Here is a 25,203-nt window from a genome sequence, read left to right as displayed (position 1 = left end):
GATAAAGCTGATGTGTGATTAATTTTCCGTTAATTTGTAACTAATTTTGATATATTTTAATTTTTTATTGAAACCTAGGTGTAATTCCCCGCTTAGCGACACATTCAAATTTACCGCTAAAAAAAAAGTGATTTCGAAATTGAACACTAGATGGCGCAGAGATCTGTCACATTTAAATTTCCCGCTGAAAAACTTAAACACCAGAGGGCGCCGAGATCTGTCACATTTAAATTTCCCGCTAAAATGTTTGAACACCAGAGGGCGCCAGAAAAAGTTGATGATCCAATTAATTCGTCATTAATTAATTATCGAAGGTCAATTAAAAGAGAAAGTTTGATATCAAATTTCAATTAAATTAATCGGTCGTTATCAATTTAATTGTCATTAATTATCAATTAATATGTCATTAATTCACTAATTAATTTTTAAATGGGTCCCCCTTTCTACTTTTGGAGTTCACCATTTCCGGTTCCGATGTGGTTGGCTTGGGCGTCGCTGGTATCGGTGAGGTCAATTCCGCCGGAGGCGGAATTCTGATGAGCGGAACTCTTTTTGGTTTTCGGATTTTCGTCCGATCCCCGATGGCATCAAAAGTGCGCTTTGTAGGCACAGTTTTGTGAGGGAGTTTTGGCCTGGACCTCACTTTGAAAATGGTTTGGTTCGTTTTGAGAAAAACGCTTTTTCACGCAAGGTGGAGCGCACAACTAGCACAAGTACAAGTCGCAAAGGGTTGTCGCTAATCTGAACAGGTAAAGGTTTAAAACTTTGACTGCTTGATCGAGACTTCGAAAATTTAATTTACTTTTTTCTTCTTTAAACGTGGGGAATGTTGATTTTTTGCACAGTTGGCAACATTACCCTCTCCTCCTCTACTTGTCTTTGACAGATTGACATTTATTGTAATTCTTCACAATTGTGTTATTTCAGTGAAATTGGCATGGTTGGACGTATTACGGTAAATAATGTCCGACTCAGAAACGACCCCCAGCGATTGTAACAGCCCCCAAATTCAAGAACTGAACAACTTGCGGCACCTCCTCAAATTACAACGCGACAGGTACACCCATCTCCAAATACTATACCAAGCTGTGGCCGATTTTATATCCACTGCTGGTGCCTTGAACCCTGAACTTGCAACCAAAGTGGAAAATATTTTACATGAGCAAAGTTGCCAGCAAGTTGATGTGTTAGACAATGAATACACACAGTTACTAGGATTACGATCTTCAGGAAACAGTGAGTTAAGCTTTAACGAAGGTCGCACTCTCAGAAAAGAAATAGGGCTCATTTTGGAGCACAAATACAAGAAAGTTTGTGACGAGTTTTTGAAAGCAACTTCGCAGAATGTGAACTCAGTGGATGGTCGTGACGGTTGTGATTTCAGTGTCAGGCCTGAAGATAACACGTTGGTGGTGTTGAAGAAAAAACTGGAGGAGCAACAGCAAAAGTATTTAGAAAATGAATTAACTAAAGAGAAGATTTTGGAAGATATTGCTAAACTACGACTGGAAAAATTACCAAAAGTGTGTGATGAAAAAATAAAAGAATGTCAAATAAGGGCCCAAGTGGGCGAACTAAGAACGAAACTTGCGTGCGAGACTTCCAGAATTGACGTATTTATGGAGAGAAGCAACTCGTTGAAAGCCTACAAGGAGCTGCTAAAGGATATAAAGGAGCAACAACTTGAATGTGAGAGCGAGATTAAACACTTGCAAAAGATGAGGGAGAAGTACAAACAAGTGGCCTGCAAGCAGTTTGATCAGATTTTGAAGTCCTACGTGGAATACAAAGCCGCGCTTTCAAGAAAGGTAAATGATCTATAAAGCTTATTATAAATAACTAACTATTTTTATATTATATTTCTAACACTTTTGCTACATTTTTATTTAAACAAAATACAAAATTGTAATACTAGAAAAACGTCAGAAGTCACAGTGATTTTTTGCAAGCAAAACAAAACAGGCACACAATTCTTTACAAAACCATTTTCTATTCATTAGTTAGCCTTTGTGATTAAGAATAGTACACGCAAAGTCTCGTCGATATTTCCCTAATCTTATGCTTAAGAGTAATACCGATTATAATACATGGAAATGATTATTTAAACAGATGCAGTAATTAACATTAATACACACAAGTATCTTATATTACATAGAACACATTTGTAGATTAAACAAAGTTGACTTATTAGAAGCCCTTTCATATTAAAGGTCTGATCATAGATCAAAATTGTTTTTTTGTTTTAGGGTGAACTACAGGCCGAGTCTGCTAAAAGTATATTTTTACTGTAGTTAAAAAATAATCACACAGAACTCACTACTGAGCGTTTGCTACTAAATTTTTTTTCTATGTTTTTATAATTATTACTGAAAAAATAGGTTTTTTATAATTTCTATTAATATTCTTAAAGAAACGTTTTTTTGTGCAAAAAAGACCTAAAAATAAGCTTATTCGTTGTATAGCTCACAATTAATTTTAATTTGCGATTAATTTGACTTTTGGTCAATTAAATGTTAACTTAATTCGTTAGTCAATTAATTTTTAGGGTTCATTGTGAGCTACATAAGGAATAAGCTTTGAAAAAGGTTTAATAAAAACCGAAACGTCAGCTAAAGTGGTAAATTTATTTACACCCAGTTCATTGCCCGTAACAACTTTAATAAGTTATAAGGAATAAACTTAATTTTTTATGGGGTTAGTAATATTTTTTTTAAATATTTTTTGGACAAGACATTTAAGTTTTAAGTATGCTGAGAACGTATGAAAAAATATCGTAACTTTCTGAGGGCTTTAGCTGTAACAATACATAGAAATATGAAAAAAAATCCGTGTCTTTTAAAACGAAAATGGAAAAAAAATCTTTTCATTTAATTTTGTTATTAAAAAATACGATAGCGAAGACACAAGCTTAAAGTTCGTGGACTGTCGTTAAGTTTTTTCAATTTTTTTTGTTGGAATATTTTAATAATTTTAATTTAAAAACACGTTGCTATAGAAAACATATTTTAAAATAGTGGTAATAATCTAGGATTCAGGTATTAAAAAGAAGGCTTAAAATGTTACCAACAAAAAACCTGTTAAAATTGGTTACAAATATTTAATCCAATTGTAAAAGAATATTTTATTTATTATTTTTCTTAAAAACTCAGTCCTTATTCCATGTTCAGTCTGTTAAAAAAATATTTTTTTCAAAAAATAAATGAAGTATTTAACACCAAATATGAAAATACAGTAAAAATCTACTCTTAAATTGTTATTAAATTATTGTTAAAGGAAAATAACAAACAAAATGTTTGGATTTCGGTCCTAAATAGTTGAATTTTGTTTTTTGAGAAAACCCAACATTCAAATCTCGTGAAAATATTCCAATTATAAATCAAAAAGAATAAATTGTTTTATCTAATAAAAAAGACACTGTCCAAAATTATATTCAACACAGTTTTTTCTTTAAATGCTTTGAAATAGGTAATGTTGCAAAAATGTTTTATTATGAAAATGTTACGGTCTTACGGTATTTTTTTCAGTGTTTCCACGTATTTTTTTATTAAAAATAAAGCTTTAATTTCAACTGTGTAAAGGTAATTCAGAATCGTAAGTTCTTTTTTGGAAGATGTTAATTGTAATTTAAAAATAGACTTTTCATACGTAAATTGGGATTGAAATTTAAAATAACAAAATACTACAGAAAACAAAAGCTATATACTTGATTACCACTGCTTTTATTTATTACCTAATTTTAATTAAAAAATATTTAACAACTTCAACATTTTTTTCAACAGCTGAAAAGAGTAAAATATTAATTACAACTTATTCTTGTACTCTGAAATACAATTTGTAACTTCCGAATAAAAAAAAATGTTTTCCCAAACCAAAGTAACTAATCTGAACTTCAATTGACGTTATTTGAAGTTGAAAAGAGTGTAGTTAGAAAGAATCACTTTGTTTATAATTTTTGATGAAAAAAATTGCTTTCAAATTTCGAATATTCACTTCAAATAGTTCAAAAAAACTATTTTTTTTTTTGTGAACATTATCAGTCAATTTACAAAAACAATAGAGTTTCTTATGCTTCTAACTTCTCGGCTGCAGATCTCTAAAAAAATGTTAAAAGGCTAAAGCTCATACTTTTTACTTTTAAGCTAAACTAATTTTTTGTTTTATACTTTTTCCAATTTCTTTCAGAACAAAGAAAGTAGTATTTGAATATCAGAAACCATCTTCTGAACTACAATTAATACCTTCTAAAATACTGAAATTATCGGAAATTAATCTTTCAGAATTAATCATTCTCAACTACAATTGGAAAAGATGTAGTACCATTCATAACATAACACTATTGATTTAACCGTGATCACTGATCAGACCGTTATCATAAGAATTGGTTTATAACTTTATTATTATTAGTATTGTGGTAATATGACAAAATCAAGGACAAATTTAATAAAAAGTAGATGAAAAATGCATTCAATGCATTTCTACAACGTAATAGCCTCTCATGAGATCAAAGACAAAATTTAATAGATTAAAAAACACCTGGAAATAACATAACGGTTTCTGGAACGATTTAGCCTTAGATAAATTTAATCGCTGATTTGTTTGGTGTTAGGTTACGTTAAATCGTTCCGGAAACCAATAAAGCAATACATTGTAACGTTTATAAAAAAAAACTTAAATTCTTAATAAAATCATGCGCGAAATATTTGGGGAGGGGTAGAGGTCGAACGGTCAGTAGGTGTTGAGAGGTCCAGTTAAGAACATCTGCAACAATTACCTGTGACCTTAAATTAGTTATTTATTTGTTAAAAATCCAACACTTAGAACGATCAAGCAACTTTTGAGGGCGCACACCACCAAAGTAGATTCATAACTTTAGTTTTTCCGATCCCTAATACCCCATTTTAGGCCCTCAACCCCAGTATCATCCTAAAGTCCGACACGCCAATGTCGTAACCGATCAGAGGAAAATCCGAGGTCCTCAAAGTTTCTGTTATTTCGTATCCGAAGGGTTCCCCTACAGTCGATTAGAGGAGGACTCCCTTCATCAAATGGTGTGACCTTCGGGAACCTCGTAAACGGCCAAGGACTGGACGCAGATAAGTCCCAGATATCAGTTCTTCGCGATTTTCAATCTTTTCGTTATAATATATTATTCGAATTTCCTTTCTTAAAAAAAAAATTATTTCAATTTTCAAATTTTCCTTTTTAAATTTCAATTTTTATGCAACTATTAGTAATTTTTTATAACTTATAATTTCAATTAATGTGAGCGAGCGAATTGGCCAATTCTAACGTAAAGATTCGTGTCAGTAGTTGATTTAACCATCAGGTCACAAGAGTAACTTTTAATATACGGAATTTTAATTGATTATTCAATAGTTTTCTTATCTCCTTCTCAGTTGGGAGCTTCGTTATCGATAACTGAGTGGCGCCCTTAAAAGGCTAGGTTAAAAGGAATCTTGAACTCGCTCTCGGGGTGTCGATCATAAAACTGTCGGCCCGACCGGCTTAGGGTGCTTCAAATTCTGTGGTTAAGCTGATGTCACAACAAAGAATGTATTTGTGATTTACAACATTACCTACATTGGTCTTACTTGATATTTGTATGCCCAAAGAAGATGTTCCCAATTTGAACAGTTTTATTTTAAATTTGAAGTGTTTATTTAATGAAAAAGAAAAAACGTTCTAAAATACTGGTAAATCACGATAAAAAGAAACTAATTCAAGGCGTTCTCTGGATTGTCAATTTTTCGGATTACTCAATTAGTTTAATAAATATAATTTTAATTTAAGATTCGATTAACATATAGTCGAATTAAAAGATTTGACTGTAGTTAGGAACGTAGGTGTTATGCAATGAAACATGCGTAAAAAAAGATTCATATATTTTCAAAAAAAAATCTAAATACTTTTTTAACTAACAGAAATTTCTATATTTCTATCTTCCATTGCCTTTGGATCTAGCCATTTTATAAAATGTCACTAAGCACAAACTCCACACAATAGCACAGCGAACTGTTAAACAGTAATTAAAAATTACCATAGTTTTGCACTTCTTATATTAGCAGATGCTTCCTCCTACCACTTTAGGGAGATTACATTACAATGTAGGGGGTTGGTGTTTTCTCTTTTGAATAGCAATAACTATACTTTCCCAAGAATGTAAATTTTATAAAAACGAATAACATATAATAACGAATAACACTCTTAAATACCTATGGTCACTGGTAGAGTAGACAATTAACAAAAAAATCTTTAGGTCAAAGAACTCAATTATGCAATTGCCATTCATCTTTTTTTACTTAATTTTAATTTTATTTTTTAATTACTAAAAAGTGTACTGTCAACAACAACAAGCAGAAATGTCAGTTGTTATTTACAAAAATAAAAAATTACGTTATAATTCAAAAACCAATTACGTCATTAATGTTGCTATACTGTCATAATCATAATATATATAGCATGCACACAACTGAGTCCTTTGAAAACTAAAACATTCCTTTTCAGCATATTATTTGTTATATTTAAAAAAAACAAAGTGTAAATTAGGTTTTTATTAAGAATAACAGTGTACACTGGCGAGCACTTTTGACATTTTACTGACATAATCGTGGGCAATACTACTCTAACCTTTTTGACAATGAAATGACAAATGTGTCCAAAATTTTTTGCTCGCTATTGTAGGTGTCATTTTTTGACGAAACAAAGTCGTGCGAATTTTTTTAATTCTATAATTATTATCATTATTATCAATTTTTACATTAATTTGTACAGAACACAATAGCTCCAAAGCGTTATAGTTTAGGAAATAGTCACGCAATACGAATTTACTGTTTTAAATTAAAGTTAGTAAACAAAGCCTAAAGTTAGTTAGGGTTTTGTTAGGTGCTTCTAGAAGTGACTTTTGATTTTTGAAAAAGAAAAACCAAAACCAATTCAATTTACGTTAACAATTTCTGGGTAATAGAAAATTAGCCTGGTGTGTGTTCACAAATAAAGTGCTTTCTAAATACCAGCCTTAGATAAAGAAATTATTAGATAAACAAGTTACCTATTATAATACCAATTATAAATAACGTGAAACCCTTAAATTATTATTAAGCGGATAATCCCTTTTCTGGTTACATGGTTTAACTTTCTCTGGGTTGGTTCTTAATCTCGACCAAATTCCTTTTTCAACGGAAACAAAAGTCATTATTGTTTCGATGAATAAGACTAACAAGAAAGTGAGATGTGACAAATCTAATCATTTTTAGCAGGTACCTACTTTTGGGTCTGTTACTCAGACCTAGACCCTCCGGTCCCATTGTAAATCTTTCTGCGGATTTGTCTAGTCAACTGCTATAAATCATCGCCCAAGGAATTTTGTGCTTCCAATGAATTAAAATTTTCGCAATATTAAGCTTATTTTTAATAACAGAAAAAAATTAAAAATACCAAGGTGTTTAAAATAACAATCTCTATCGCTTGGCCGGAGAGTTTTTTCATTTTGAAGTCTTGGTGTCTTAATACGTGTATTATTTCGAAATCGTGTTTATTTAAATAGCCATAATTTATTGAGCACTAGATTTTTTAAAATTTTCTAATGGCCATTTTGTAAATATCATTTCTAAGATACATTGAGTTTTGAAACGATGTTGATATCTTTTCAAATAACTTAATTACAGCCACAATTCTTTTACATTGAAAACGCCATAAGACGAATACGTTTAACCTAGCCTTAAGGCTCTAGACCCTCTGGGAGCTGGCGCATACGTTTTACGTGTAAACTGTTTTTAGCCGCAAATTTAGACTTGAAGAGTTTCTTGACATTTGCAGTGTTTCTTTATAAGTAAATGTAAGTCGAAGAGTCATTTTTGATTGAAATAAATGCCTAGATATTTTTTTATTAAATAAAATGTCTGTTTATGAAGTTGATACGAATTTTTGATAACGGTGCATTGTATTGAGAATTTAAAAAAAACATTTTATAGGAAATTTAAAAATACAGACCTGAGATATTTTAGATTTTTGTTAACTGTTCTTAATTGTTAGATATAATGCAAAAATTAAATTGTAAGTAGGCAACTTTTAATGCATCCTTCTTCGAATGCGTAGCTAGCTGGAAGAAGATTTATGACGGGTTTAGGACGCACCGCTGGAGGTAACCACCATTGGGGTGACCCACAAGATAATAATTTTATTGCATTTGTTCAAGACAGAGAAATGTATCGGCACAAATAGGAATTTTAGCGATTTCTCTAATAGTGGTATAAAATGAAAGCACATGATTTCGGAATTAACATTTTTTAACAAAATAATTAGGTACCTATAGATTTGCATTACGTTTTTTTTGTAGACACTGCTATCAACGTATCTTATGAGATTTTGAAATACGAGTAATCACGCTCGCTATTTTTTTGAATACTTTTAACAATAAAATTATTCCTGTTTTAAAAAAAATATAAAAAAGATGATTAAAACTTTGGTTGTACTTAGCTTCGTTCTGCACAGGTTTTGTGATAGAACTACTGAGCTCCCTCACCACGACAAGGTGTCAACCCACTGAGGAAGTTTTTTTTACTTTTATTGTTCATTCCGTTTTAGAACCCTTTCGTTGTTTTTTCCAAAAATTACGCATTATTTGTTTTCGACTTTTTCTTTTTTTTTGAAAAACTTAGTTTACTATTATTACCCATAATTTTAAATATACAAAGATTTCAACTATTTACAAGTGATATAATAAGAAATTAGGAAATACACTTACCAACCAGCAGTCGCAACAAATAATTAAATAAAAAGAAATAGATAAAATTGATATTCTGCAAAGTAACAAATTAAAAACTACAAATACCACTGTTTAAAAATTACCACTTATTACAAAACACTGTTGGGCAAGAAAGTGACCAGCACTCTGCAAAGACTCAAAGAGTAAAGAAGTTGTAGAACTATATGTTTTGATTATATATAAGTACCAACCACCACCCTAAACCCTCCACTAAATACAAGTCTTATGACTCATGAGCTTATGAAAAACTTTCTAAACTTTTTAATAAACATTTTTGTTTACATGTAATTTCAGTTTCAGGTACCCGATCTTTAGCAATGTTTACTTATATTTTAAAGAAATACATGTAAATGAAACTCGGAATTCACCCAAAAACTAATTTATTAGCAAATTAGATTCAACAACGACATTGACACTGCCACAGTGTCCTTCCAACTAACTAGGCGTTGCCCGTACGCGCCTCACGCGTCATCATTTCCCGCCAATTTCAACAGCAGCGCCCCCTTCACTTAACAGTCGGCCACGCTTCCGTGTTCCACGTCCTCGGGGAACCACCGGTGTTTCTAAAACAAGTAATTAACCAATACCATGTATCCGAGCCGTAGTATACATCTACAGCCCGAGTCCCACTTAAGAACTATTTATAAACAACCTGAAAATAATCATAATCGTTTTTCTCACGTTGAGAATGAATCTGAAAATAATCATAATCGTGTTTCTCACGTTGAGAATGAATCTGAAAATAATCATAATCGTGTTTCTCACGTTGAGAATTAATTAAGAACAACAACAATAAGAACACCAACAACAACAACAATAAGAACACCAACACCAACAAGATCAGTAACCTCAAGAATAAGTAGAAGAACAATAACAAGAACAAGAACAATAACAACAACAACAAATCATTAACTCATGAGTTTCAACGTAAAGCGCTTAAAAACAACATTTGGGCCCAAAATCGTGAGTTCACGTTGAACTTCACTCAGCTTCACAGCGAACTCAGTCATTCGTCACTGACATCGCCTATTGTTTCGTCTCCACTCGTCGTGGCGACAACGTAATGTCTCAATTTGTCCACTGAGTGAACACCCTCATATCGTTTTTGGGAACGCGTCGCCCCCGGCATGTCTGTCACGACGTACCTATCGTAGTCGAGCACTTTCTGAATTCGGTACGGTCCCGAATATTTAGGTAACAGCTTCCGACTTTTGCCCTCGTTTGAAGCTCGCGTGGTGCGTACCAACACGAGATCACCTGCATTAAATCTCTTTGGGGCACAGCGTCGCTTGTCATAACGCTCTTTTTGCTTCTGCTGTTCCTTTTCGACACGCTGAGCAACGTCTGCTCGTGTCCGTGGCAAATCACCATCATGAACACCCTCTGTCACCACGTTGGTGAGGATTGAGTCATTAGCATGTCGAGGTGTATACCCCAACAACAATTCGTATGGACTTTTGCCCGTAGTCGAATTCGGCGTAGAATTAACACCCCAACTAATTCTACTCACAAAGTCATCCCATTTCTCTTCTTCTCTCGAGCTAGCAGCAAGCTGAGATAAAATCGTACGATTCAATCGCTCCACCTGGCCGTTAGCCCGTGGTGTAGCAGTCGCGGTTAGTACTAATTTAACGTTTAAATCGGTACAATGTGTCTTAAACTTTTTGCTAGAAAAACAAGCCCCACGATCGGCTATTATACGTTTAGGTACACCAAACATTCCTGTAAGAGAAGCTAAAAATGATAAAACAGGGCCCACCTTAGTATTAGGCACGGCCCTGAGAAAGACAAATTTAGTAAATGCATCGATAATAGCTAAAAGATAAGAATTATGTGATTTGCTCTTTACAAATGGTCCCAAATGATCCATGTGCAATGTGTCAAATGGTTGCGAATTCTTAGGTATGGGATTCAAAAATCCTGGCTGTTTTCCTCCGGCTTCCTTATTGTAGAGACACTCCAAGCAGCTAGAAATATATTTATGAACATACCTCCGCATTGAAGGAAACCAATAAGATTTCGACACAGATGCCAAAGTTTTCTCATTCGATAAATGGCCAATTCCATCGTGGTGTGCTAATAAAATCTGGCGTCTTACCGCTTTTGGTACGACCCATTTTAATCCTGACTCAGTCTGTTTGAATACTCGACCATCTTTTAGTTTATACTCTTTGTGAATGGCACGCTCTTCAGCGTTCGTCGGTGATTTTTCCAATATTTCCTTCAACAATGCGCATCTCGCATCCTTCATTTGAACAGCTAAAATCCAATCATCATCGTTAACATTAATATGCAAGACTTCCACTGAAGGCTCCGAAGGATCTAATACCGGATTTCTACTCAAAGCGTCAACGTGATTCATTTTACTGCCAGGTCTGTATTCTACAGTAAAGTCGAACTCAGAAGTCAACAACCACCATCTCCCAATTCGTGGAATCAAATCTCTCTTGGTAAGGGTTGTTCGTAAAGCATTACAGTCACCGCTAGCGTTTCTAGCTCGTACGAGTGGTACCTTTGTTCCTCTTTGGTCGTCTGTCGGCTGAAAAACATAACTGGACGCAAAGATCCATCACCTTGTCGTTGCAACAGAATGCCACCAATTCCAACTTTAGAAGCGTCAGTGTGTAACTCCGTTTCAGCTTCCGCGTCGTAAATTGCAAGAACTGGTCTGCTCGTCAAAATGTCTTTTAAAGTCTGAAAAGCCCGTTCTTGTACTTCTTCCAAAACAAATGCACTGCCATTTTTCGAAAGTACCCACACAAACCTAAGAATTGCCTAAGTTTGTGTACGTCTGTTGGTTTGGGAAAAGCTGTCACCGCTTTGATTTTTGTCTCGCCTGGCTTAATGCCTTCCGCACTGATCTCATGCCCTAAATACTCTATTTGACTTCCAAAGAAGCAATATTTACTCAGCTTTAGAGTCAATCCGAACTGTCGAAGCAATTGAAACACCGTTTGTAAATTGTTAAGACCTGTTTCAAAGTCTTTGGAAGGTATCAGAAGATCATCTATGTAACAAAAAGCGGTCTGAAACTGTAATGGACCCAACACCTTATTCATAGCTCGCTGAAACACGGCCGGAGCGTTGGCTAGACCAAAAGGCATGCGGACAAACTCGCAATGCCCATCAGGCGTAACAAATGCTGTCTTTGGAATCGATTCGGTGGCCATTGGGATCTGAAAGTACCCACTCGCGAGATCTAGTGTGGTGAAAAACTTTGCACCGTTTAGTTTATCCAAATGTTCGTCTACTCGTGGTAACGGAAAGCGATCTTTGATTGTTTTCGAATTTAATTGCCGATAGTCAACACACATACGGTATTGCCCATCTTTCTTCCGCACCAACAGTATGGGACTCGAATATGGCGAGTCTGATTCTCGTATGACTCCGCTACCTAACAAGTCATTTACTATATCTCGAACAATTCTTCTTTCGTGATGCGATAACCGATAAGGACGATAAATTACAGGTTTATCATCAGTCAAAGTTAGCTTCATTTCTGCCGCAGTTGTGGCACCTATTTCCGCTACATTTCGTGCAAAACAATCTCGAAATTCGTTAACGAGTTGTAACAATTGCTCGAACTGAGCCGGGTCTAGATTCTTATTGACTTGTGTAAGAAGTTCCCACCGTTGAAAACTCTTTACCTCAACCTTCCCCACAGAAAACACACTCACCGTCGTAGCTGTCCTTTCCTGCTCGCAAGGCTCAGCTCTCGCAACGATTTGCGCCTTTCGATAGACCAGATCTTGGTGCGATAGATTGCGAACGGTCACTAGGCCTCCATCACATGTGACACACCGATGAACAACGTGTTCGAACCCTGGTCTCGGACGTTGACACCATTCAACGTAATAAGCTCCTTTCCACCCATCGTCTTTTGCCTTGATTCGTATGCAACCAATGGATTGAGGAGGGATCACTGTTTCCTCTTCCGCCCAAAGTGCAACTTTTCGCGTCGGAAGTTGGCCTAGAAATGCTTGGATCGATTCGTTGTTTCCGTCAACTACTCTCACAGCTTCCTCATTTGCTATAATCGTATTAGCACCCGCATTCAGGAAGGTCTGTCCCACTATGACAGGCACACGTTGTGCACTGTCTTCGACGATCAAAGCTTTTACGTTTGCCTTGACAAGATCCACTTCTAGCTCTACTTCGACTTCCCCATGCACTTTGGTGATTCCCTGGCCATAACCACGAATCAAATGTAAACTTGGCTGCCACATCAGTCCCAATTCTCTAGCAACACTTTGCTTGACAAGGACCGGTTCAGCTCCTGAGTCAATGTAAGCTCGCGTCGGCTTACCATTGACCTTAATGTCTATGTAATAATTCTTATTATTACTTGCGTCAGCTACACTTGTCGTTAGTGCCTGCTTAGACATGTTTTCTTTTACTACGTTACCACGTCGGCACTCAGCATCCACATGTCCAATGCGACCACATTTCTTGCACTCAATTCTTGGTTTCGGGCACTTTGTCGCAACATGTCCTCGATTACGACAATTGTAACACCGAACTGACGAATACAGTTTTTGTGTTTCGACTCGACTTGGAAGGAACCTCCTCCTTTCCCGAGGCGCCTGCTTTGCGAGCGTATCCCGCTTGTCACCTTCGGATCTCAGAGTCGACAAATACTCAGCGTACAAGCTTTCGGGTGTAACGTAACGCCCTGCTCTAGCCCCATTTCTGAGAGTCACGTCAGTGATTCCATCAATAAGACAGGAGACTGCATTCGTTCCTGTTATGTCACAAGCCTGCAACAGATTTAATTTCCCAAAATAATATTGTGCCCAGGTTTCACCATCTTCCTTCACCCTATTCACTAGCTTACGAAGTGTGGAAGCATAATCGTGGTGATCGGGGAAGGTGGCTTGTAACAAACGTTTCCATTCATCCCAACTCCGGTCGTATGCTGAGGGATCGAGATTGTCGTACCACTCCTTGGCCAACCCCTTGAGTCGACTTATCTATCATGCCGTAAATCGTTGTACGTTCGTCCCAACCGTTCACGAGAGCCAACTGGTCAATTTTATGCAACCACTTAGTGGTACTAAAATTGGGGTTTCCTGGAGCGAATTCAGGAATCAGGTCACTTTTAATGCCAACTTGTCCTGATGTGTGCTCAAAATTGCGGTTTAGCAAACGTCGATTCAAGTTTTCCACAAGTTGCTCAAGTCTCGCGATTCTAGCGGACTCGGCCGAAACTGGGGGTGAATTTACTGTAGTGGAGACCCCAGGCGCGGACCTTTTCGGCCGTGGCTCATCGTCACTTGAGTCCGAGTCGTCCGAGTCCACATTTCCTCGGTACCTGTGACGCCCCATTGCGAAAATCTCACCAGAAAACTTTTCGCGCCTTTTGAGCCACACCCAAATGAAAATTGACAGCGTGTGGTTGCGTAACTCCTAGAACTCGTCAGAAATCAGAAAAACCAGATAAATTCGGCTAGCACCCGATTGATTTGTTCGATTTCAAGTCGTAAAACACAATTTTGTTACGAATGAAACGGTACAGATTCCCAAAACTTCAATTTTTGGCCCTTGCCTTGGCGACCCACAAATTCCTCACAAAATCACCACAATTCACCACTCTCTATCGGAAACGATTATTTGAGCAATATCCCACCGCTGCTCTGTAAATGAAACTCGGAATTCACCCAAAAACTAATTTATTAGCAAATTAGATTCAACAACGACATTGACACTGCCACAGTGTCCTTCCAACTAACTAGGCGTTGCCCGTACGCGCCTCACGCGTCATCATTTCCCGCCAATTTCAACAGCAGCGCCCCCTTCACTTAACATACACAAAATTTATATAACGTAAGAGTAACGCAGCTATATCTTCGCAAGCTAGTTATAGAAAAATTGTATAAATTTAATAAAAAAACGAGAAATAATTCCTAAATTCTAAAATAATACATAATTATAAAAGTATCATTTATTTTACTAGGCGTAACGTAAACAAATTATATCCCTAAGACTGGATCTTACAATCTCTCGATACGTTATTTGTACTATAATTATTACTGGGTATAGTTACAATAAATTTTTACAACAATGTATTTTTCAGAATTTATTACCTGGATAAAATTATCAGACGAAAAAGCGGGTTTAAAGAAGTTTTCATCATTTTAATGAGATATTCCTAGTAACTTTTTTAAAGTTAAACTGTTTTCTGAAAGAACAATAATGTTTCACCAATTAATTTTTTTATTTTATATTTTTTCAATGCAAGTGATCCAATTAGAAATGCACATGACACATAATATAGCGAACAGAATTCGGTTAATTAAAACATAAAACCCAATAAATAAATGGTGTAATGGTGTATTATTTTTTACAAAACTATGCTAGTATTTTATTATTCTTTAGTATCAAATTTTTTTAACAAAATAAAAAACGTATTTTTCACTGTATGTTGCTTGAATCTCTGAAATAAGAGAAACTATCGTGGGCGATAGTGGAATTCAGTTTGTTTACATTATTTGCATTTTATGAGAAGGGACAAGACACCCCGAGGCGAAGGTCGGATGCCTATCCGATGATTGACAACTGTCACTGAAAACAGGTCTAAAAAAAGTATGCAACTTGTAGTACACCAATTCTCAACAATCGCTTCGGTACCCTGAAGCGATTCTGAATTCTGGGAATACCCGAAGGTGTTATAATCATAACAAACACGCGTTATTTAAGTTATTATTCAAAGATTATTTAAAAATTGATACCTATTTGGTGATATAAACAATAAACAAAAACATACAAGTATAAAAATTACAATTTTAATAAAAAAAAACATCAAAATTAAGCAACATATAGGCTGACCCAGGGATTGGAAAACTCCGTTTTTGACTCTTAAATAATTGAGAAATAAATAGTAAAAATTACTTCCAAATATACAGAGTGTTTCCGAAATGAGCTACAATATAAACTTATGTTTTTTTTTAAATGAAACCCTAAATTTTGGTGCATTTGCATTAATAATTTTTTAACTTTAATAATAATTTTGATCTAAACTTGCATTGGTCGATTCTGTTTAGTTTTTAAAATAATTTATTTTTTTTGACGAAAACACGTTATTTTTAAATGTATTTCACAAAAACTAATAATCCTAGAAAATTTAGACTTTCACCATTTTAAATGTTAAAGTTTAATTTTTGGCAAAACTTTGAAAAATGGGTGAGCTCTCTTGAAAAAAAATCTGCGTTCATATATATTATGATCTTTTGGTCTGTTTCAGCGAAATTACGCAATTACTATAAAAAAAATACTTTCGAAAAATGTAACAGAAACCTAAATCATAGAAGACAAAAACAGTGACGCTAAAACTATGGAATAATTCTATTAAAACTATAATTTATTTTGTTGTGGATAAAATGCTCGAACAGATATTTTTTAAAAGTAAGCCATTCCCAATATTATTATTTCGATTTTTTTTAAATAAAAACCCCAATTTTTTTAGACGCATCCATGTAGTATCTGATGTATCATGGCTCAAAAAATTAAATGCTACATCATAATATTTCCACAATAAAAATATAAAAAAAATATTTAACAAAAAAAATACAATTTTTACATAGCCATCCTCCAACCTCTTCACAATGATAATCATGTAAACAAAATTTTCTTGTACTTCAGTCCAGAAAAGTTTGTAATAATGTACATTTATAAACAACTTCCGGACTAATATTTTTTGAATCTTTTAAATTGATTGTCAATTAAGAGAAAAACTAAAGGATTGGTTGCACTTTTGCATCAAACAAATATCAAACTATTTTGACTACAAAAAATTCTTAAGAAACATTAGGCTAATATGTTTCAATTTATTCCCACTTTCTTGTGATACTACTAACGAACATAATGACCAAATGTAATAATTTCTGCTTGTTAAGTAACTTTTATTTTATTTTAATTTAAATTCAGATATCCATAAGAATAACATTAAAGTTATTATTAGCTGAAAATTTTATTTAATGTTTAAGGTTAAATATATTTTGAGTAATTAGTAAAAGATGGCTTCATTTTTTAAATTGTATGTCCTTTCACTATGAACTTCTTTCTTTTCAGTGGTGAAGATCCTACTTTTCTAGGATTCCTAGTTTTTATAAAATATTTTTTTAAAGCGTGTAAAACATCAGTGTTCCAAAAATGCAAAAAATAGGGTGTTCCATTTAAAAAAAGTATTGTAGCTAATTTCGAAAACAGCCTGTATCTGCTCTTGAGAATAATTTTAAGTGAATCAGGGGGTCAGTATCTTCCAGTTTTTCTAAAAAACAAGATTAATATTTAATTTTTATATTGTGGCACATCCAAGTAACAATTTGGATGCTGTTTAAAAACCACCTACGGTTTTGTAAAAGTTTTATGAAGGTAGTTTGTAGTTAAGTTGCTGTAAAATAATCTTGTCTACAGGTATTGTCAGCCAATTCTTCTCATCAAGGAATATTAAAATCATAAATTCTTAAGATAGTTTAACAAAAGTTTTATAACATTCTTATAATTTCCTTGTAGTCATGTTTAAAACTTTTTACTTCAGGACAATTTTATTTGGTCAATAGAGGTAATAAAACCATAATTACTTCTTAAGTGTTTATTTAATCAAAATACAGGGTGCTCAATAACTGGCGCACCAACTCAGTGGTACGTTGTTGAGAAGCATGTGTAGATCACAGGAAAAATCTTGAAAAAATTCCTAAAGTCATATTTTAAAAAAATCTGGAGCTACAAACTTATTTTGTTAACTTTTTCAGTTTTCATTATTTTTTAATGTTTTTATGTTTCACACTAAGTAATCGTTTCCCAACACAACGATGAATAACTATTTTTAAATTTCCCATCAGACTTTAGCAGTTTTTTTAATTTAAAAAAATTATAATTTATCAAAAAAATCACAGTTTGTAGATGTGCCAACACTGGAAATTATTTCCTAGGAAACCGTTTCAAAAATAATTTATTTTTATTGTTGATCAAATTCTTTTGCGATCACGACTGTTAGACAACGTTGCCACATATCATTTATTTAAATTTCGTTATTTATCAATAACTTTAATGCAAAGATTTTTTTTACTATATTTACCTTTTTATGTGAGCAACTCTTTACCACACTCCATTGAGTTGGTGCGCCGGTTTTTGAGCACCCGGTATAAATCAAACAGTTACCTTTAAAATTAAAACTTAAACCAGCTCTGCTTTGAACACAGTTAAAATTTCTGACGGGAAACATTTAACCAGACTTATAATTTATAATAGAATCATCTTAAAACTAAGTTGTTTTTTAAAGGTTCTGTCTAGAAGTTTTTTTTATCTGAATAAATAATATGTCTTATAGCGGTTTTTATAAAAATTATTTACACTTAGCTAAAACTTATTTACTTACTTTTATTGAGAGTTAATTTTCTTCTAAATAATTTTACACTGATCATGTAGTTTTATGAATTCAGCAGACATATTTTACTGCTATTTGACTTAAAATTGAAAAATATGCACTTTTTAAACATTAAAGAAATGGTAGTAATTTTTGTTTTTTGCTTTTGTCAGCAGTAAAACTTAGGATATCACTCAAAAAATCTACTAGAATCAATTTAAAGAATGAACGCACATTTTTTTGCGTTTAACGAACAAACCCTTCCTACGATTTTAATGAAAACACAAATCAACATTAAGCAACACCTAGTAAGTATTTTAAAGAAAAAATAACTCGTGGTTATCAAATTTGAAAAAAAATCGACTTGGCAACACAAAAAAACTCACCAAATTTGATGTTATGGTTTGTCTGAAGCAGCATTGGTAATTTTTTACTTTAACTACTTCTGGATTTTCAAGCTGAAACTTACGCCAAACTATTCCTCTGAGTGCCCTGATGACCGTACACTATGAATTTTCTTGTGCAAATTGAAAATAACATTAGAAAAATAATTTTTATTTTCACTCACTTTTCACTTGAATCGCCATTTTTGTTGATTTTAAGGGATACAACGTTTGCCACCACGGTGTGCATGCGTTGCGTGTGCTTATTTCTGATTGGTTGTTATTGTTTAGCTTCAACAGGTAAGAATCGCACCTGCGTGTTTGTTATGATTATAACACCTTCGGGTATTCCCAGAATGAATTTAAATGACGTATTATACCTTTTTCATTAAAAAGTAGGTGTATTTTTTCATATTTTGCAATTTGAATTTATGTCACTGTGCTCTGATTGACGGAAGTGGGGATGCATTCCCGCATTTCCCTTCATGCAATTTACCAACAACACCGTGGTGTATATTTCCTTTTAGTTAGCTGGGGCGCAGCCCCAGCCTCCGGCCACGAATTGTACGGCGCCCTTTCTCTATAAAATACACTATTCCACGTGTCGAGTTCCACGGTTTCGAGTTTAATTGTTCGTGGGGTATGTTTATTTTTAGTTCGCTGGGGCGAAGCCCCAGCCTGTACCCTAAGACCTGTACGCGCTGTAGCTCCATAAAAATCACTATTCCACATTTCGAGTTCAACATTTTCGAGTTTAATCGTCCGTGGGGTATGTTTATTTTTAGTATTTTTACTTTAGCTACTTCTGGATTTTTGAAAATTTTTTTTTTGCATTTTGCTTTAAAAAGCCTCTAGATCAAAGATATGAACATGAAAGTTTGTGCAAATGCCCCGTTTTCGAAAAATTCGGCTTTGAATGACCTTGATCTAGACTTTTTAAATTTTATTAACACTCTAATAAATGGTATTAACCGTAAATGTAACTATAAATGAGGCAAGGCGCCTACAGATGATAGCCCGGAGGCTGGGGCTTTGCCCCAGCGACCTAAAAATAAATTTAGTTGAATCAATTTGTAAAGTTTTCTCTATTTTTGCCGATATCTTCTGAACGGTTAGTCGTAGCGATCTGATTCTTGCAGATCTGGATTCCGCCGGTCATTCTACGTTAGAAACACTTAATCATAAGAAAATAACTCCAAAAAATTGCTTGTCAATGATGAAAATTTAGTTGAATAAATTTGTAAAGTTTTCTCTATTTTTGCCGATATCTTCTGAACGGTTAGTCGTAGCGATCAGATTCTTGCAGATCTGGATTCCGCCGGTCATTCTACGTTAGAAACACTTAATCATAAGAAAATAACTCCAAAAAATTGCTTGTCAATGATGAAAATTTAGTTGAATAAATTTGTAAAGTTTTCTTTATTTTTCCCGATATCTTCTGAACGGTTAGTCGTAGCGTTCAGATTTTTGCAGATTTGGATTCCGCCGGTCATTCTACGTTAGAAACACTTAATCATAAGAAAATAACTCCAAAAAATTGCTTGTCAATGATGAAAACTTTGTTGAATCAATTTGTAAAGTTTTCTATATTTTTGCCGATATCTTCTGAACGGTTAGTCGTAGCGTTCAGATTCTTGCAGATCTGGATTCCGCCGGTCATTCTACGTTAGAAACACTTAATCATAAGAAAATAACTCCAAAAAATTGCTTGTCAATGATGAAAATTTAGTTGAATAAATTTGTAAAGTTTTCTCTATTTTTGCCGATATCTTCTGAACGGTTAGCCGTAGCGTTCAGATTCTTGCAGTTTTGGATTCCGCCGGTCATTCTACGTTAGAAACACTTAATCGTAAGAAAATAACTCCAAAAAATTGCTTGTCAATGTTGAAAATTTAGTTGAATCAATTTGTAAAGTTTTCTATATTTTTGCCGATATCTTCTGAACGGTTAGTCGTAGCGTTCAGATTTTTGCAGATTTGGATTCCGCCGGTCATTCTACGTTAGAAACACTTAATCATAAAAAAATAACTTCAAAAAATTGCTTGTCAATGTTGAAAATTTAGTTGAATCAATTTGTAAAGTTTTCTCTATTTTTGCCGATATCTTCTGAACGGTTAGCCGTAGCGTTCAGATTCTTGCAGTTTTGGATTCCGCCGGTCATTCTACGTTAGAAACACTTAATCATAAGAAAATAACTCCAAAAAATTGCTTGTCAATGTTGAAAATTTAGTTGAATCAATTTGTAAAGTTTTCTCTATTTTTGCCGATATCTTCTGAACGGTTAGTCGTAGCGATCAGATTCTTGCAGATCTGGATTCCGCCGGTCATTCTACGTTAGAAACTCTTAATCATAAGAAAATAACTCCAAAAAATTGCTTGTCAATGATGAAAATTCAGTTGAATAAATTTGTAAAGTTTTCTCTATTTTTCCCGATATCTTCTGAACGGTTAGTCGTAGTGATCTGATTCTTGCAGATCTGGATTCCGCCGGTCATTCTACGTTAGAAACACTTAATCATAAAAAAATAACTTCAAAAAATTGCTTGTCAATGATGAAAATTTAGTTGAATCAATTTGTAAAGTTTTCTCTATTTTTGCCGATATCTTCTGAACGGTTAGCCGTAGCGTTCAGATTCTTGCAGTTTTGGATTCCGCCGGTCATTCTACGTTAGAAACACTTAATCATAAGAAGATAACTCCAAAAAATTGCTTGTCAATGTTGAAAATTTAGTTGAATCAATTTGTAAAGTTTTCTATATTTTTGCCGATATCTTCTGAACGGTTAGCCGTAGCGTTCAGATTCTTGCAGTTTTGGATTCCGCCGGTCATTCTACGTTAGAAACACTTAACCATAAGAAAATAACTCCAAAAAATTGCTTGTCAATGATGAAAATTTAGTTGAATAAATTTGTAAAGTTTTCTCTATTTTTCCCGATATCTTCTGAACGGTTAGTCGTAGCGTTCAGATTTTTGCAGATTTGGATTCCGCCGGTCATTCTACGTTAGAAACACTTAATCATAAGAAGATAACTCCAAAAAATTGCTTGTCAATGTTGAAAATTTAGTTGAATCAATTTGTAAAGTTTTCTATATTTTTGCCGATATCTTCTGAACGGTTAGTCGTAGCGTTCAGATTTTTGCAGATTTGGATTCCGCCGGTCATTCTACGTTAGAAACACTTAATCATAAAAAAATAACTTCAAAAAATTGCTTGTCAATGTTGAAAATTTAGTTGAATCAATTTGTAAAGTTTTCTATATTTTTCCCGATATCTTCTGAACGGTTAGTCGTAGTGATCCGATTCTTGCAGATTTAGATTCCGCCGGTCATTCTATGTTAGAAACACTTAATTGAAAAGAAATAGGTCCGAAAAATTGATAGTCAATGATGAAAATTTAGTTGAATCAATTTGTAAAGTTTTCTTTATTTTTGCCGATATCTTCTGAACGGTTAGTCGTAGCGATCTGATTCTTGCAGATCTGGATTCCGCCGGTCATTCTACGTTAGAAACACTTAATCATAAGAAAATAACTCCAAAAAATTGCTTGTCAATGTTGAAAATTTAGTTGAATCAATTTGTAAAGTTTTCTCTATTTTTGCCGATATCTTCTGAACGGTTAGCCATAGCGTTCAGATTCTTGCAGTTTTGGATTCCGCCGGTCATTCTACGTTAGAAACACTTAATCGTAAAAAAATAACTCCAAAAAATTGCTTGTCAATGTTGAAAATTTAGTTGAATCAATTTGTAAAGTTTTCTCAATTTTTGCCGATTTCTTCTGAATGGTTAGTCGTAGCGATCTGATTCTTGCAGATTTGGATTCCGCCGGTCATTCTATGTTAGAAACACTTAATTGAAAAGAAATAGGTCCGAAAAATTGATAGTCAATGATGAAAATTTAGTTGAATCAATTTGTAAAGTTTTCTTTATTTTTGCCGATATCTTCTGAACGGTTAGTCGTAGCTATCTGATTCTTGCAGATTTGGATTCCGCCGGTCATTCTATGTTAGAAACACTTAATTGAAAAAAAATAATTTCGAAAAATTGATACTCAATGATTAAAATTTAGTTGAATCAATTTGTAAAGTTTTCTCTATTTTTGCCGATATCTTCTGAACGGTTAGTCGTAGCGATCTGATTCTTGCAGATTTGGATTTCGCCGGTCATTCTATGTTAGAAGCACTTAATTGAAAAGAAATAAGTCCGAAAAATTGATAGTCAATAAGTAGATAACGAATGGGGGGACAACACATCACAACCTTGACCTTGAGTTTGACTCCGCCCATTTCCCCTCTCTTTCTTTCAAGGCTACTCGTTCTCTCTCTTACTTTTTCAAGGTCAACCCCTCTCACTTCCCCTCCACTTCAAGGCCAAGGCATTGTTGGACCTTGATGTTTTCAAGGTCAAGGTCATTCATGCTACTCCCCACTTTTGCAAGGTCAACAACTTCCCTCTTTACTTATCATTCAAGGTCACTGCAGCTAATATATATAGAATTCAATACAAATTCAAAAACAGTATCTAATAAGTATTTCTCAATATTAAAGTAGTAAAAAAATGTGGTATCGTTTTACTTGTGAAGGTGTCATAATAGTGGAAGAAACGTGTTTCCACAACCAGTTAGGACACATATCTTTGGAAGGTGGTTGGGAACGTTTCTTTAATAGAGTGGTTGTGCCGCTATGCCCCTGCTATGTAAACGTAGTGACAGAAATGTCAGATGACGCACACGCAAATGGAGCTGAGCGCTACCATAGTAAATAGCAGTGATAAAGGCTGCACTTATCATTTCTTAATACATTTGTGGATTCTCATTCTTTGCCTTTGATATTCTCGGAATTTTTAGTATAGTTTCCTATTTTCTTCAAGCTTTTCGGTGGTTTTGTAACCCTACTTTATCTAACCCTACAGAAGATGGAAGAATATGTGGCAAAATATGCTTAAATTTTCGGTTGTGAATAGATATTTGCCGAGATTTTCGCATATTCAGACATTGCAATACCCTTTTTCAAAACGAAATATAATTCAGCTTCTAAAGCCCCTTTGTGTTGGATTTAGACAAAAGCCTTGGTTTAACGAATTTAACCAGTGGCTTAACTGTGCAAAAAATGTGCACACGAGTTCAGGGATGCATATCATATTTTTTTTTGTTACAAATATCTAATAATGTGGACATTTCATTTCACTTTATTTGTTAGTTGTTACACAGTATAACTAACACAGAACTAAAAAAAATGAGCAGAAATTTTGATTAAAACGCAAAACCTTTCTTTTCGGGCGGAAGTTTTTAATTGTTGCAAAATATTACCTAAATATTCAAAATATCGATTTTATTATTTATTTTAAAAACAAAAGCCCTGTATTAAAAAAGCATCTATCTGAAGTAGTTGGACGAAATTAAAAAACGGGTTTTGTTTTCGTACTTCAGATCTATCATTTGATAAGCGAAGACATTCCTGAAGTCACCAGATCATGCAAAAAAAACTGCATGCTAGAAAAAATTCCACTAAGTTATAAATAGTTATAATAAAGCCAAAATTTTTCACCAAATATATTTTTGTTTTTTTTTAATCATATGTATTTTTCTGCTTAATTTAAACTAATTAATTTATATTATTATGCTCATGCATCTTCGGAGGATTATTTACAATAATTACGTCTTTATTTAAGAAAAATCTGCTCTAAAAATTTTAACCTTGTAAACTTAGTCCAAGTAGTGCATTTTTTGACACAGATTATGTAATTTTTTTTCTAATTCGGTCAATTTTGGGTTCCAAAACAACAGTGTAAGACCTGTTAAACAAAGCTGAAGAAACATTATGTACCTCAACAACTAAATAAAAACAAGTTATTACTATCATAATCGAGAAATAAATATTTATGACATTTTAGCCTAAAACTTCCAAGAGGGAACAACCACCAGCTGAACCAGCTGAAGGTGAAAACGAGACAACCGAAAAAAAAATTACAAAACGCAATAAAGCAGAAGTGAGTATATGTTGCCACCAAGTCTTTTTTGTTTTATGAAGTGTATTTTAGCCTGTAAGCGTTGAAAATGTCGAGGAAACTGTTGCACCTAAAGCATGGGAAAACAAGGTATTTATATTTTACTTGAAGTGAATTTTTGTGATAATTTCCACAAAAAAAAAGTGTGGTTCAGTTCTAAATATTTTACAATAATTTAACTTTTTTAGGCTACATCTTCCAAGAAGGAAAATACTAAAGTACCACCTGCTGAACCAGCTGAAGTTACAAACGGAACAGATGAAAAAAAAATTACAAAACGCAATAAAGCAGAAGTGAGTATATGTTGACACCAAGTCTTTTTTGTTTTATGAAGTGTATTTTAGCCTGTAAGCGTTGAAAATGTCGAGGAAACTGTTGCACCTAAAGCATGGGAAAACAAGGTATTTATATTTTACTTGAAATGAATTTTTGTGATAATTTCCACAAAAAAAAGTGTGGTTCAGTTCTAAATATTTTACAATAATTTAACTTTTTTAGGCTACATCTTCCAAGAAGGAAAATACTAAAGTACCACCTGCTGAACCAGCTGAAGTTACAAACGGAACAGATGAAAAAAAAATTACAAAACGCAATAAAGCAGAAGTGAGTATATGTTGCCACCAAGTCTTTTTTGTTTTATGAAGTGTATTTTAGCCTGTAAGCGTTGAAAATGTCGAGGAAACTGTTG

At 33.9% G+C, this 25,203-nt stretch overlaps 1 protein-coding gene and 1 long non-coding RNA gene across 3 annotated transcripts; both read left to right on the top strand.

Annotated features, from left to right (window-relative positions):
• The first annotated feature begins 118 nt into the window (after positions 1-118).
• LOC135265569 (uncharacterized) lies at positions 119-24,551 on the top strand. 2 transcript variants are annotated; one of them, XM_064355292.1, is made up of 3 exons: positions 119-749; positions 928-1,808; positions 24,402-24,551. In XM_064355292.1, exons 2-3 carry the CDS (start codon positions 963-965, stop codon positions 24,534-24,536), a joined length of 981 nt encoding a protein of 326 aa, XP_064211362.1. In that variant the 5' UTR covers positions 119-749; positions 928-962; the 3' UTR covers positions 24,537-24,551. The 2 variants fall into 2 exon arrangements, with proteins under 2 accessions (XP_064211362.1, XP_064211363.1); XM_064355293.1 differs by lacking the exon at positions 119-749 and having other exon boundaries at positions 836-1,808.
• LOC135265570 (uncharacterized) lies at positions 4,194-8,637 on the top strand. Its single transcript, XR_010333280.1, has 2 exons — positions 4,194-4,855; positions 4,903-8,637. It is a non-coding gene; the product is annotated as an uncharacterized LOC135265570 (long non-coding RNA).
• Positions 24,552-25,203: the final 652 nt, after the last annotated feature.

The sequence above is a fragment of the Tribolium castaneum genome, chromosome 3, assembly GCF_031307605.1.
Source record: "Tribolium castaneum strain GA2 chromosome 3, icTriCast1.1, whole genome shotgun sequence".
NCBI classification, from domain to species: domain Eukaryota; kingdom Metazoa; phylum Arthropoda; class Insecta; order Coleoptera; family Tenebrionidae; genus Tribolium; species Tribolium castaneum.
The sequence above is the reverse complement of the archived record's forward strand: the minus strand, read 5'-3'. Positions and strand labels throughout refer to the sequence as shown.